This window comes from Prinia subflava, chromosome 1 (assembly GCF_021018805.1).
Source record: "Prinia subflava isolate CZ2003 ecotype Zambia chromosome 1, Cam_Psub_1.2, whole genome shotgun sequence".
Taxonomy (NCBI): domain Eukaryota; kingdom Metazoa; phylum Chordata; class Aves; order Passeriformes; family Cisticolidae; genus Prinia; species Prinia subflava.
The window spans coordinates 124,998,476-125,013,622 of record NC_086247.1 but is presented as its reverse complement, the minus strand read 5'-3'; the positions used below and the strand labels follow the sequence as shown (position 1 = coordinate 125,013,622).

General features: G+C 42.2%; 1 protein-coding gene across 2 annotated transcripts in view; it reads right to left on the bottom strand.

Moving 5' to 3' along the window:
* Positions 1-12,891, bottom strand: part of MEOX2 (mesenchyme homeobox 2) — a 52,675-nt gene extending 39,784 nt beyond the window's left edge. Inside the window, exons 1-2 of one of the 2 annotated variants that reach the window (XM_063411344.1) lie at positions 12,812-12,891; positions 11,928-12,287 (exon numbers count right to left, since the gene is read on the bottom strand). In XM_063411344.1, coding sequence (XP_063267414.1) covers positions 11,928-12,264 — 337 coding nt within the window. In that variant the 5' untranslated portion in view covers positions 12,265-12,287; positions 12,812-12,891. The other variant, XM_063411335.1, reaches the window with a different exon arrangement.
* Between the last annotated feature and the right edge of the window lie 2,256 nt (positions 12,892-15,147).

Genomic DNA, 15,147 nt, shown 5'->3' with positions numbered 1-15,147 from the left:
GAAGGCAGAGAAAAGTGTGAATGCAAAAAGGAAGAACACGCTTAAGACAGCACAGAGAAGATGTTGAGGTAGATAAGAAACAGGATCCAAAACATTGACTGAGGCACTGGGCAACGCCTTACAGTGAAATTAGTTTAACTCTGAGAATATAAGGTGGAAGCAGAAGAATGATTCTAGGAAGGAAGTTTCAAAAGGATGTGACTGAAAGGTATGATCATTTCATCAGCTTTCGTTTTGGCAGGCTTAAAGTAAGACCCAAGAGAGGGCCAGGACAGAAAAACAGGATTCAATTTCTGCTAAGTGGTGAAAAAGTCATTACCAAAACAGTCTGAAAACATGTTGGAGGGAGAGAAGACAAAAAAAAAACAACTTGCCAAGTCTCACAGCAAAAGAAGTTCTTCTAAATCGTAGCTGTCAACCTGGTCAGAAAAAGCAGTAGCCTTGCACTGGGGAAACCAAGGACAAAGTTGTTTTATGCCTGTAAAAGATGCTTTGTGCTCACCTTAGGTCTCTTTTGTGGGCATTTATTTCCCTGCATCTGTGCATTCTTGTACTGGAAGGAGAGGAAATGCTCTCTGCTTTTATAAAGACACCGGCCTTTACCACATAAAGTTTGGCTTTATGGAGAGCAGAGATACATGAGCCATTAAATGACATGGCAGGGAAGGTGCAAAGGCTGACTAGTGAGACCTTCTTTTTTGTGCTGGTCATGCAACAGGGTACACGTATTCCCTGGACATGTTTCAGTTCCAAAACTCACAGAAATACTCTTCCAGAGGTATTTAGGGAATATGTACTCCCCTCCAAATATCTTCTGAACTAGAAAGGCTCCATGTAGGTTTGTATTAACACCTCAGAGAGGAGCAGTATTTCTTGCATTTCCACCTCATTGTAGATTTCAGGTCTGCTTTTTGTAATAAAACTCTGCTGTTAAGTTAAGAAATTTCTTTTAATTAACAAGCCAGCAATAAGATGTAGACTCCACTATATGGGTAACACCAAGCTTTCCAGCTATCTACATAAGAAACCAAATCAAATGTTTCCAGCTAACATGGATGCATCTTTCAGTTTATGTGTGAATTAGGATTATCAATTAGCTGTGGAAATATGCTTGAAATAAATAAAATAAGCCAAAGCCTCCATAAATTATATTTTCATGGTATCTACCGATATGTGGTAGAACTCCTAACATTTCTTAGCTGCACAGCATGAAGCTGAAGGAATCAACAAGAGGGTAGTAACTGACATGCTTGTGCTTAACTTTGTCAACATTATACTGTCAATCCCAGAAAAATTATACACAGTAACCTAAGATATGACAGAATTAGAGCAACAGACTGGCAAAGATGTGACTATTGAAGGGGGAAAAGAAATGGCTTTCCCAAGAACCTGAAGGACTGGGTCATTCTCTATTTCACCGAACACATTTTAAAATGGCTGGACACTTTTAGTCATTGTACTCGTACACAGCCTCAATCCAAAAAATTGTTTGTTTGGGTGCCATGTCCAGCAAAGCATTCTCAATATGTTTGCAAATACAAAAATCTGAAATCTCTGGTATTAGTCATGCCGGCAGACTGCAAACTCAATCGGCACCTTCTGTCTTTGTCTACATTTCAGTTTGGAACCAGTATTCAACCTTTATAGGGTTTGAATACTATTACATTTCTGTACATACCCTCATATTAAAGTAACAAAGATGTTTGCCTCATAAAATTGTAGCAATGTATTGAAGTGTAAAAGCAAAGGAGTCAAAATGAGTGGAGCAAAAATTAAAATGCAAATCTTAGCCAAACTACAAGAAAGTTGGCAGAATATTTCTTCATAATATGGAGCAGTCAAAATTGTTTGCTCTCGTGTTTCCAGTTTTCTCTCCTGTGCATGTTCACATCATTTTTAATTTAGACTTTAAGATGTTATATTTACCATTTTGAAGACCAATACATTATTTCATAAAAACAAATAATACAGAATAGTCACTTTCTTTATTGACCCAATAAGCTATTAAAATCATGTAAATTAAAGTGCTAATAATACCAAAAAAGAGATATTTCTGCAGATTCAAGATGCTCCATGAACAACTGCTAATGAAGCCTTCTGTTTTTATCTGACTCATAACTGTTTCATCTTGCATTGCCTAATAGAACTAACATTACCTTACCTTATTTAGCAGATCACTGCAGTTTTTAAATTATTGTAGGTTACATCTAATGGAAATCTGATTAAGGAAAAGGGTCATATTTTTTGTTTTGAAATTAGGAGAGTGCTCATTTTGCATGGATGAATGGAAATTGAAAGGATATATAGTCACATAGCCCTTCAGAAATAGACTTGTGTAAAAAAAGAAAAAGGGAAAGAGAGAGGGAGGGCGGGGGAGAGGGAGCCAGGAGTGAGACCATTAGTGTGCATTGTTCTAATGTCCTCAGGAACGCAAAGACTCAAGACACAGCTGCAGCTTGAGGTCATTGTGGTACTCCCAAAACAAGAATATAGAAACAGAGGGAACAAAAAGAGCTTAATATTAGAGTGTCAATTCTGAGTCAACCAAACCAAACTGCAAAGAACTCATTATCAGCTCTTCCTAAGCCCTACGTAAGGCAGGTATGAAGTGCAGACTTTTCCTAGGTTTTAATGCCTAGTTCTGAAAATGTAACTTTGAAAGGCATGAATGTGCTTAAGCCCCTATCATACTGCCACTTTCTTCTGGCAGAAGATACTATTTGGCATTCTAAGCACAGTTTTACAGGAAGTCTTAGTGTGGTCAACATCACCGTAAATGCCCAGGCTTCCATTCGCACCATTTTTAGCAATTCAGTGTACCAAGCCTCGTAAAAATGTGTTCTTTTTCAGTTTATCAACACATCTGACTTCATCTCTTCTTCCTTCACTAAACCAAACTGATATCTTCACAAATTTAGGAGACATCTAGTCAGTGTTCCTACCATTCTTTCTACAGTAATAAGCACATTTTTGTAAGTAGTTTTTCACTTGTCTACATATTCCATGAAGCCTACAGAGTTCTGGTACTCTCCACCAGATGAGAGAAAATGAAAGGCTTGAAAAGCTATTGAGACCAATGTGCCTGAGCAGCCTCACTCACCCTGCCAAACACCCCCTTCCAAAGAAGCCCCCATGCACACTCAGGATATATTGCACACACCTAGAATACGCCATTTTTTGCTTGGCAGGTATAAAACCCCACAGTTCATTCAACGCTCTTCAGAGCTATATTGTCAGTCCACATATGTCCAACAGATTTATTTGGTATCTATTTTTGGAAGGACCAAAGTGGGAAGCAGTTTTTTCCGCTTGGTAAATTTAAGTGACTAATGCCCTCAATTCACCAAAATGTGTAAACACACACTTAACTTCAGCAGTGCTCATATCAAAGCACTATGACTACTTCAGCTGTGAAGTCCTGGCTCCGCTCAATAGCTAGGTTTGACTTCAGCTTCTCGAGATTCCATTCATCTCCCAACATACAAAATTAAATGCATACTACAATCATCGTAAGACCAGTCTAAGAATTAAAACTCACAATAGTGGCAGAGGATACTGAAGTGCATTTAACACAGTTTATGTAAGGCAGAATTTGTCCAGACTTACTTGCTAAAAATAAGAAATAGCTATTAGAGATCTGAGAGAATGCAGAAGGAAGAAGGACTTTTAAAAGCTTGCAGTAATCTGTTTCAGTTTTAGGTTTTCGTATCCTATTTGCTATAAAATAATGTTCAATCAACTAGTTTTTTAGTCCAAGTAGCAGCAAAGGAGAGGAAAACAGAAGGAGATTCGAGGAGAGGAGAGGAGATTCGAGGAGAGGAGATTCGAGGAGAGGAGAGGAGATTCGAGGAGAGGAGAGGAGAGGAGAGGAGAGGAGAGGAGAGGAGAGGAGAGGAGAGGAGAGGAGAGGAGAGGAGAGGAGAGGAGAGGAGAGGAGAGGAGAGGAGAGGAGAGGAGAGGAGAGGAGAGGAGAGGAGAGGAGAGGAGAGGAGAGGAGAGGAGAGGAGAGGAGAGGAGAGGAGAGGAGAGGAGAGGAGAGGAGAGGAGAGGAGAGGAGAGGAGAAAGGAAGAGAGAAAGAGAGAGAAAAAAAGGGAAGCAGGAAAGCAAGAAAGCAAGAAAGAAAACAAGCAAGCAAAAAGAAAGCAAGAAAGCAAGAAAGCAAGAAAGCAAGAAAGCAAGAAAGCAAGAAAGCAAGAAAGCAAGAAAGCAAGAAAGCAAGAATGAAAGAAAGAAAGAAAAAGAAAAGAAACATCACTTGGCTTCCAGTAAGAGTTTCATAATCCACTGGATTTTATTGGTTTAGTAAAACTATTCTCTTCTATCACAAATTAAAGATTTGAATCATTGCTTTGAGACTTGCTTCTTTGGTTTCGTCAATTACTTTCTTTCATTTATTAGAGAAAAACAAAAGAAAACTTAAAATCATGTACAATATGACTTTCTTTCACATGATCATTAGCTTCTAATAGATTTTTTTTGTGAGATTTTGTTCAGCACAGGTAATTTTCAATACTAAGTTCAGACTGCTTCTTTTCCATTGCATTGAGTAAGAAGCTCTAGGGCTTTCAGAATGCACAGCATTCAGTGACCACATCCATCATTAAACAATAAAATATTCAGTGGCAAATTCCCAAATATTATTCAAGATTTCTCTTTTGGCATATAATCATATGTCTGTTTATTAATATGTACAAATTCCAGTAAAGTGACATATCCCCAAAATTATTTTTAAAAATTTACAATTCCACATAGAAAATCAACTCACATTCTGAATAGAAGACGCCATAGTATCTTCTGTAGGTCCAAAAAAAAAGGATATTCATTCTAATATACAATGAACATTACATCTTTAATATCACTGATGTTAACAAGTAGAATTTTGACAACCTAGGTAGTCTATTTATAGTGTTCAATAAAAGACATCAGAAGAAAATTTTCTTGTATTACAATGCACTGTCTACTACTATATCCCATGATTTTAATGTGTTTTTTTTTCGCTTCGCATCATTCATTGAATGTTAGGATGCAGTTATGCAACTCTGCACCAGTGAAGTTACAGATACATGTATAAAATTTGCAAAGTAAAATGAATAACACCATTGTGATTTATACTATTGTCTATTAAATAATGGATATGGTTTAGGTAAATTTACCAAAGGGTACAGATTTTGTAATACGTATTAATAAATAACAAGGACAACACATGCTAGAAAGCCAAGACCAATGGCAGCAGTGGTTTTTTAAACCACTACGGCATTGCTTTGCCGTATTTGCCGCTGGAGGAATTCAAGACAGTATAACAAAAAAACCTAAGCACTACCATGGCTAATTGGTCTAAATCCTTCTCCCAGGCTAAGCTACATTTATAGTATGAACTCACCACTTAAAATCTGACCTGAACAAAAATCAGTAGGAGTTTTGTCATCACTATCTTCCTGGTGAAATTTCCCCTAGCATGTCTGTGTATAAACCATTTATTTCAATAATTTTCTTTTTACCGATTCAAAAACCTAACATATAAGACTAGACTGCATGTATCCAGCTCAATTACATCAGGCTAATGAATTCAGGTTTTCATTAAACACAACAGAAAAGCATCTACATGTTCATGGGGACTCCAGACACTCACCCTGAAGTGAATGACTTCTGGCTATGTATGCAGTCACACAGCTCATGCTGGTAGAGGTGATGTCCTTGCCCTGCTGAGTAGCAGGAGGAAGGTCTTTTCTGCAGGGTCTTTTTCTGCAACTAGCAGTACTAGAGAAACTGTGATGCAGATCTGTAAGTCTTTAGAGCCTACTAAAAATAAAAAGCATGTACGCACACACACGCACACTAAGCTTTTAGTTCTATAGAGGTTTACAGTGCTTCCCAAATGGAAGGAAAGCACTGGTATGGCCATTATATAAGGTGGGCAAACAGTCATAAAAGGACAGTGCACAGGCTTGAGACAGATCACAGGACTGACTTCAGTGCCCAGCTGGGCTCTGATGTAATGAGTAGCCTCCAGCACTGTTTATCAAAATTCTTTAACACCACACTATTTCAGTTAGAAACCTTATTAGCCACATATGAAAGTATTTATATTTAAAAAATATGACTTTCCTTTTGCATCCTTTCAAGTTGCATTCTTATGTATATTAGAACAAGGACACAGGGTAGCATAGTAAAAATAAGGATTGAATCCTACCGCACCATAACGACATTTTACTGATGGGTTTAAACTTTGCTCAGTCAAGAAGATGAAACCAGATTTATTTTGCTTGCTTTCCAGAGGCTTACAAAACTGCTTGGTAGAGTACATTTTGCTACTGAGAGAAACATGCTACGGCGGCTATTCATACTGCCAAGTAACAGTGTCTTTGAAAGCAAAAATCCAGTGAGCAATATTAGGGCATCAGCAGACAGAAGCCAAGATAATGTTACCTGCCCTTGAATTTCAAGGCACAGAGCTCAATCTTACTCTTTAGGAATGCACATAGAGCATATCAAGTCATTGCATCACTAAAGAACGAGTACTTCCACACGGCAAACAATATGCTGATAAACAGGCCCAGAGTAATAAAAATTTATTAAACAATTTGCATGTCTAAAAATGGCAAAAAGACAAAAAAAAAAGACAAAAAAAAAGACAAAAAAAAAAAAAAAAAAAAAAAAAAAAGACTCATAATCTGATTACTTACATTACAAAATACTACAGAAGTCACACTAGATAGGTTAGGACAGATTTTATCCTAGGATGTTAAAACCAATGTAGTTAAAATTCAATTTGTGTATAAAAATGCTCAACTGGCAATTTTCAAACAATCAGGCAATCTGAACATTTTATCAATAAATATCTACAAGAATTATAGAGCTTTTTTTTCACTACCTTATAACAGAAGTTTAAAAATCCTAAAAGGTACCTACAGCCATAATATTTTGAATTTTTTTTAGTGAATTTTTATCCAGATATTGCCAGAATGTTTGAATCTTCAATGCCCATGCAAAAGAATTAAGCTCTGATTGCTTAAAAAACCATGAGCACTTCAGTGGTTTCACGGGAGTCAATGGACCTTCTCACAAAAGCATTTGTGATCTCGTGAAGGTCTGGATCGGCCCTCTAACATTTCTAAAAGGGTGGGTTGATGAGGAGGGCGAGAGAGAGAAGTGTAAATCCTACTGAATCATTTATACAAACAGAAGAAATGCGTAACTAGAAGCCATACGTAGTTATTTTTCTGTGTTTGTTTGTCAAGACAAAGTTATTCTTTGGCTAAGGGCAAAGATTTTGAAAATGTATCCGCAAAATAGTCTTTCAAAATTTTAGTCTTAGAAAAGTTCCTGATTATATTTCCTGAGAACAAAAGTGAATTACTTGCAAGTTTTCATCCACTAAAACAATTCAGCAAGTAGCTTACTAGTAAGCCCATCATTTGATAAGCAATTAGTCTTGAAAGTTTTCTCCTAAAAGTGTGTGTATTATTCATCGGATTTTGAAATGCTTTCATTTATACAATCTAAAGAGCAGTTCTTGTTGTTGTTGTTTTTCTTATGAGTAAGCGATGCTTTTCTACGAGATACCAAATGAATTAGCCCTTTTCAGAAAAACTGTGCTTTATTACGTATTTTTGCTAGTTTCCTTTTACAACCACACTGAAAAGCACAGACATATTGATGAATCAGTTACACGGTGCTTTTTGACTACAAGTGTGCAGCTCATTTTTCTTACTGACATGTTTCAGAAACCAATCAGAAGTCCTCAAAACTCATGATTTCACAGTATTTATAATCATTTATCAAAATGACCTGCTTTTTGGAGATCATTTCAAACAAGTGCGTATGATTTATGATATTTAGATGTGTTTAAAGTAGATTCCCTGGAGATATAACTTTTTAGTGCTTGTATGTTGAGAAAACGTAGGTTATAAAATATTAAAACTCAGGGGGAAAAAGTATTGGTTTTTTCATGTGATTTTTGTCAATGAACAAAACCCATCCAAACACTTGGCTGTACTGTTGAAACAGCGGATTCCTGAAACGCTTTTTCAGAAGCATTTCTAACTGCTACTATTGCAAATACAGTCAAAAATGTGAATAACTTTTATTACCTGCTAGCTTTTGCTTGGAAACCTGTGCCACACAGAAAGCATTTTCCCATGGCAAAATTTGGTTTCTTTTTTTTCTTTAAAAAGGCTTTCCATTCCTGAGAGCAAGTGTTTAACTACATTAGACTTTAACAGGAATGGAATTTCCTTATATATTTATCTCTTGCAATTTAATGTTTGAATAACTGTATTGCTTAGAAGAACTCCTTTGACTGTACTCAGCCTCCCCCTGGTCTTTTCAGCATAGTACAGATCTTTTTTCAACACAGCATTTTAAACTTTCTTAAAGCTACCAGATTCATTCTTTTTCATATTTCTCAGTAAATCTAGATAGCATTTCCTATATAGGCATTCATATGCTTTTTTCCTGAGTGAAGCCTTAAGAAAACTTGGATCTAAGTAACATAACTTAGGAAATCACAGAAGTAACTGCATCTGATGTGTTCTGCATCATCTCAGAATCAAAACCTACTCTATAATAAACAGAAATAAAATGGCTCTGAAACTCACAGGCAAGTAATGAGAAGGGGAAGCATTAGAAAAATCCAAAATACCCCATATAGAAGACAAAGCAACAGAGCACTCCAAGAATATGTTTTCTATACACTCAGCATGGTTTTCATCCGCACCTCATTAACACAAAGATAATTCTGACCATTAGGGCACTTTAAAATAAGCAATTTTATTTGTAACCGACCCTCAAATTTAGCATCATCTCTCTACTCCTACAGCCTGGACATACCAAGAGCTGAGTTACAAAGGTGAGGACTCAGATATCATTATTGAGTGCAAAACGTTAACATATTTGTGTGCATCACTCCTCAATTCACAGACAACTTTACCGACCCACTTCTGGGCCTACACAGGTTGAAAGGAATGTTCTGCAGATAATGAGAGAGCAGCTACAAAACCTGGAGACACTGACAGCTGTAGCAAGCAGAAGCTGATGACTTTGTAAGCAGTATTTCCCTGTCCTTTACAACGGGAACAGCTGAAAATTTCACCCTGTTCTGTAACAGTCTTTTCATTATCTTCAAAGGGAACTTGCCAAACTGCTTAAAATCAGGGTTAGGGCTAAAGAAAACTGTAAGTCAGTTTATGTAACTATCATGAGAGCACATTTCACTTTGTTTTCTCAATCCCAAATGAAACTGCAACAGATTAGAGGAGAATATTTCTATACCCTCCCATTCCCTTGCAATATGTGAATTCCAGGGAAAAACACACGGTCCATCACACTAAATTCTGCTTGCCCTCTGGATTTTTTGCTAATAATTTTAAAATCCTGCACTCCTGTCATCATAACAAGTAACTTAAATGGGGTGTCCCTTCTGGTAAATTTTCAGAGTAGCTATACGGCTAAGAAACAGTTACTTGTTTGGAAGATAAATGATACAAGGAATGATTACAATTTACATTCTTTAAACTATCCACAAATTCAGCTTTATGGTCTGAAACATACAGAAACAAAAGCTAAGTAGTGCAAGAAAGGGGTAGCCTAAGGTTAATTCAGCGCTGAAATGCGGAACAGATTCAGTGCTCAAGAAAATGCTGAGCATTCTGTGGCTTTAAGTGATATGCTTAAGAAGAGGAAATACATGTGTAAATAAGCAAGAGCATTAATAATTGTCTCAGAATGCTGGCACTGAAACTTAAGCAGTCTCTCTCTTCACCTCTTAAGTTATTTACTATTAGGATTTTTTACAAATGTCTATTGAAGTAGTTCCAAGTATGATGAAGGCATGGAAGGAATTCTTTCAAGCACAGTCATTTGTTTAAAAAAAGATTAATGAGAAATAAAGGAGATGATGTTTAATCAAATGAGGAGTAATTATGGATGACAAATATAGAAACAAACCAAATTAAAATAATTCTTGCTGCCATATATGAGAATGGGATTAAATATCTAGCACCAGAGTTCAGGATTAATAAAGGGGTGGGGTTAAATATTCAGTCCAAAACGCAGGCTTTTTCTGAAGAAAACCCAAACATACAGCAGCTATGCAGTTGTTGTCAAAAGACATCTATTTTCAGTTTGAGAGATTCACAATTGTGTGAACGGTCGTATTTTTTTCTTAGCGGAAGGGAGGAGGAAATAGTTACCTGCCTTGATCTCCAGAAAGCCTTAGGAAGTGAGGATCGAAGTACATTGCAAGATAAACGTAACCATGGCTAAAGGCTCAAACTCCTCTCCACTAATCCAGTGGAAGACTCCAGTCACTTCAGAGTAAGGTTTAGGACATTCCCCACTGGTATTTTTTTGGTTTGCATTGCAGAATGAAATAAACAGAAAGTGATTCAGATACTTCCCGGACAGTGAAAGGGACAGATTTCCTTTTTTCCTTTAGCTTTAAATAGACCGACAAATACAATAAATCCTTACATCAGCAGGCATCCAGTTATTTTCTCAGTTGTAACAGGCACTGTTCACACACCTCACAAAATTATTTTCTCATTGAAAGTAAAGAAGACAAGACAAAAGATTTTACCAGCATTTTTTGAACTTAATACAGCTTTTAAACTCATGAAGAGTTTTAGCAACTGTACGAGCTACGTAATTATTCAGATAAATACCTTCTGAATTACTGTAACTATAAACGTTTGCTAATGTAATGGACAATGAAGGAAGTGATGGTATTCTTGAGGGTTATTTTTTAAAATCTTTTGTGTTGCTTACACTCTACCAAGCTTACAACATTTTGAGTGGAAGAGGTTATGGTTTCAGTTGTGAGCTTCATATATATCTGGAAAAGCCTTTCACTTTCTCTTCCGTGATAACAAATAATTTGCTACGCCAGCTCTTGAGCATTCAATCTGTTGAGCCCTCTATCTCTCTTTCAAGTGTCCCCCGCCTGTCTCACTGTATTTTTGGTGACCCCCTGGTTTATGTGTCTTAAAGGAAGTCCCATCAGTAGTGTTGCCTTCGCCGAGTGGCTTTTGTCAGAGCAGGACTTTGACAGACTTTGCTATTTTAGAACGCAAGAGATAATGTCAAGTTTTTCTGCACGTTCACTGATGCCAAATCATTGCTCTGGAGTGACTGCAGGTCTACATATTTTTATGCTTGCCTTTAAGTAGGAATTATTGTGATTTTAAAAGTCAGACTGCTCCTTCCTTTCCTCTGTCCCCGCCACCAGCAAACTGAAGTGAAGCAGCTTTCTGAAACTCCCATTCACCCGTTTGCTTCACGGAGTCCAAATTTTGCCCCTTCATGCTGAGGATTTGATGCAGGCTCTCTCAGATCCTACAGGGTAGCAGGACATCAGCTCCTCTCCCGAGTCCCCGCTTCCAAGGCAGAGCTCCCAAGCGTTGTGCAATCGCCTCGGAGCCGCAGTCAGCTCCACGGCGAAGGGGCGGAGGGGAAGGAGCGCGCTGGATTCTGAATTTTGAAGCAGAGGTGTCGTATCGGGCAGGGGGGAGGGGGCCGCGGGACCAGATGCTGAAAACCTCATCAAAACTACAAACGTTTCTCTCCTTGGCTCTAGGAAACTCTCCCCCACCACCACCTTGATTTCATACTCTATCACGTGCTGAATTTTTTCTTTTTATTTCTCCCCCAGTAGCTTTAATAAAGCTTGCGTTAGTGATGGAGATCCCGAGAGCGCTTTGGAGGGAAGGAGCAACCCGGCAGCCCGGTGTCAGCCGGCGGCGAGAGCGCGGCGGCGACCGTGGCCGGGCCAGCCGAGCCGGGCCAGCCGAGCCGAGCCGAGCCGGGCCACAGGTGCCGAGCTAAAGGAGCGCAGCCGAGCGGCGGCAGATCCGCGGGGCCCGACCGCGCCGCTGCCCCGACAGCCGCCGCCCGGGGATCCCGCCCCGCGGGGGAACGCGCGAGCCCTTACCTGAGCTGTCGCTTTTCCTTTTGCCGGACCTCTTCTCTGTTTCCACCGGGGACAGAGCCTGCCTGCCATAGTCCCCTGGCGCACACGCTGCCCCCGTGGGGGTGTTGGTGCCCAGGCTGGAAGAGTTCGAACACAGGACAGGGGGGCTGCTGCCCAGCTCCGGGGGTCCTCCTGAGTCAGGCTGAAGGCAGAGGCTGTGCCTGGCCGCGGCGGGAGGAGACGACATCTGAGGAATGTGCCAGTTCGTCTGCAAAGCCTGGTGCTGCTGTTGCTGGTGATGGTGGTGGTGGTGATGGTGATGGTGATGGTGCCCCCTATGATGTTGGCTGGCAAACATGCCCTCCTCATTGGGGTATCCCGCTATTATGCAAGAGGAAGAAGAAGAAGACAGATCAGGGTAGGACATGTGGTCAGATCTTCCATGCAGGGCAAGAGAAGACTGGGAGAAAGGGTGCAAGCTCTGCGCAGTGGCATGGGGGCTGCGCAGGCAGCCAAAGAGTGTGTGATCCATGGCATGCAAGTCTCAGGTTCCAGGCAGGAGAGTTTAGGAAAGATCCAACTTCACCACCCTTTGTCAACTTTCACAGTAAACAGATCGGGGCTGGGATTTTTTTTTTCCAAAACGGCACCGACAGACTCTGCAGCAGGCAGCTGAGCTCAAATAATCCAGGTCTTTAGCCCTAGTGGCCAGTCTCCGCTGCATAAACACTCGGACCTAGATGAGCCGTTCTCAGAGCTGCTCAGATGTCAAAGAAGTGGGAGAGGTTGAAGCCAATAGAAGGTGGTCCCAGAGAACTGCTTGAAGGGGGAAACAGCTTCGAGAGGTTATAAATACAGTAGTGTGTAATGTGAGCTGGGGGCTGGCTCAGCAGCACAGCACTGACCACATGCGAACTCCCTCCAAAACGCCAGCGCCGTCCCCACGCCGAGCCGCTCCGTCAGCGGGCGGCAGCGCTGCGCGCCCCGGGCGCCGCGGCCCGGCGGGGGGGCGGCTCCGCGGGGCGCACCCCGCTCGTCCCTGCCCCCGGGCGGGCCGCGCCTCCCCACCGCCGAGCCCCGGAGCCCCCCCGCCCAGGCGGGTCGGCGGCGCTGCCCCCCAGCCGCACGGCCCCCGCAGGGCCATCACCTCCCCGTCGGGGCTGACGGGCCGCTCGGGGTGCTGCCGCCCCTCCGGGGCAGCGGGCGGGGGAACGCAGTAAAGACGTGAGGCGACGTGCGGGGGTGACTCTGGGGCGGGGGGCGACTCTGGAGCCGGGGCCACCACCGCCCCGTTTCCCCGGGGGGTGAAGCGCTCTCGCCAGCGCCTCACCTGCGCGCCCAGGTGCGAGGGCGCGGGCGGCGTGCGGGGCTGCGCGGGCCGGGGCCGCCCGCAGCGCTCCCCGCCAGAGGGTCCCGGTGCGGCTCACGCACCCGCTTCCCCCGCCCCGGCACTCGCGAGGAGCCGCGGCGCTGCCCCGGCTGCCCTCAAGAGCCTCCGCTGTGCCCCAGCATCGGCGGCTGGTTCTGCAACGAGCCTACCGGCCCTACGGGGCCAGCAACTTGGCTGCAGGGAGAGAAGTTTCCCCTCTTGCCCTCTGCCCCTTCTAAACAAGAAGTCGCATAATGTTTATTTCCTGTATCTGCATTTGCTTCGTTGCAAATGTCTTTAGTGGACTGGGGGGGCAACCTGGACAGTCTGGGCCTACCATATTTTTTCTTTTTCTTTTTAAAATTATTTTCTAACATGCATGTAGTGGAATTCCTGTAGCCGCGAAGGCGGCTCTTAACTGGTTTAAATCAGGATAACGCATTTAGTGCTCAATGACCAAAGAGGTGCCCACTGCGAAAAGGTTTTATTCTTCAGCTCTTCCTGCTCCGTGTACCTTGCTCCTCCTCCCCCCATTCAAAAAAAAATATATAAAAAAAAAAAAAAAAAAAAAAATTTCTCTCAAGTCTAAATTCTTGGGTCCATGTGCTAAAGATAAAATGAATTTCAATTGCTAGTGGAAAAAATCAGCAATTGTATGACTTTTGCAAGAGCTAGTTTCTTAAACGGAAATTGAGTCCTATTTTGTGGGAAATTAGTTTTGCAGACTTTCTTTAAAAAAAATCTAAAACTTTTGTTCAGCAGCTGCTCCGCTTTTCACTGCAGTTTCAGACTGAGCTGGAACCTGCAGCAGTCTTTCGACGGTAAGATTTCCCCCCTTTTCTGACATCTAACTCTTTTTAATAACTGTCTTTAGATTTAACTGTAACAACGCGGTCTTTACAAAGAGAGTGGCGTCCAAAGCAGAAGTTGCTGCCTCTGTGCACCGTTCAAAACTTGATATTTCTTCAGAATAAAGGAAATATACAGTTACAACACTGATGAAATATTTTGTGCTTTTCATTGTGTTTATCGTTTCAATATGTGTTCTAATATTAGAAGAGCGGAATACAAAGAAATCTCGATGGCTGAACCCCTCTTGAGTTTGGGAACACGCCGGGCTGCCAGCACAGGGGTGCTGCTGTCCCTCACAGGCAGGCGCTGCCGTGAAGCGACAACTGCGAGACAGCGACGGGCACGGAGCGTCGCGCCCGCAGCGGCCCCGGCGGCGGCGGCCCGGGGGCTGCGGGGGCGGGCGGCGGCCCAGGTGGGAGCGGGGAGCGGCGGGGCGGCCCCGCGCATCGCTCCGCTCCGCACCGCTGCCCTCCGCCGCTCTCCAACCTGCTGCTGCCCGCCGCCCCGGCTACGGGGGCCGGTGGCAGTCGGGGGGGCCGGAGGGGCAGGAATGCCAGCACCCCTCCTTCCAGGGCCGCCGCCGCTGGAGCCCTCAGAGCGCCACAACTGTGGAGGGGTCGGGGAAGTCCCGAAGCCAAGGCGGTGTAAAAATGCCTTTTCTTAATTCTAGAGGATGGAAGTCTCGCACATGACTAAAGGGAAAAAAAAAAAAAAAAAAAAAAAAAAAAAAAAAAAAAAAAAAAAAAAAAAAAAAAAAGTGAAGAACAATGAAGAAAGCGAGAGGGTGCAAGGGTGCAAGGGAGAGGGAGAAAGATAAGATTTCCAAGAGAAATTAGAGACAAGCCAAATAGGACTTTTTAGGGAGAGGTAGGAGAGGTTCCTAAAGGTGAAGAAGAAAAAGAAGAATGCAAAAGCAAAGCTGTAATTGCACAGCTCAGTGTTTGTCAGTAGCTTCATACCCAAATCTGACTATTCAGGAATGTGCTTCCCTGGGCTTCTGAGTTCCCAAATAAGTTCCGA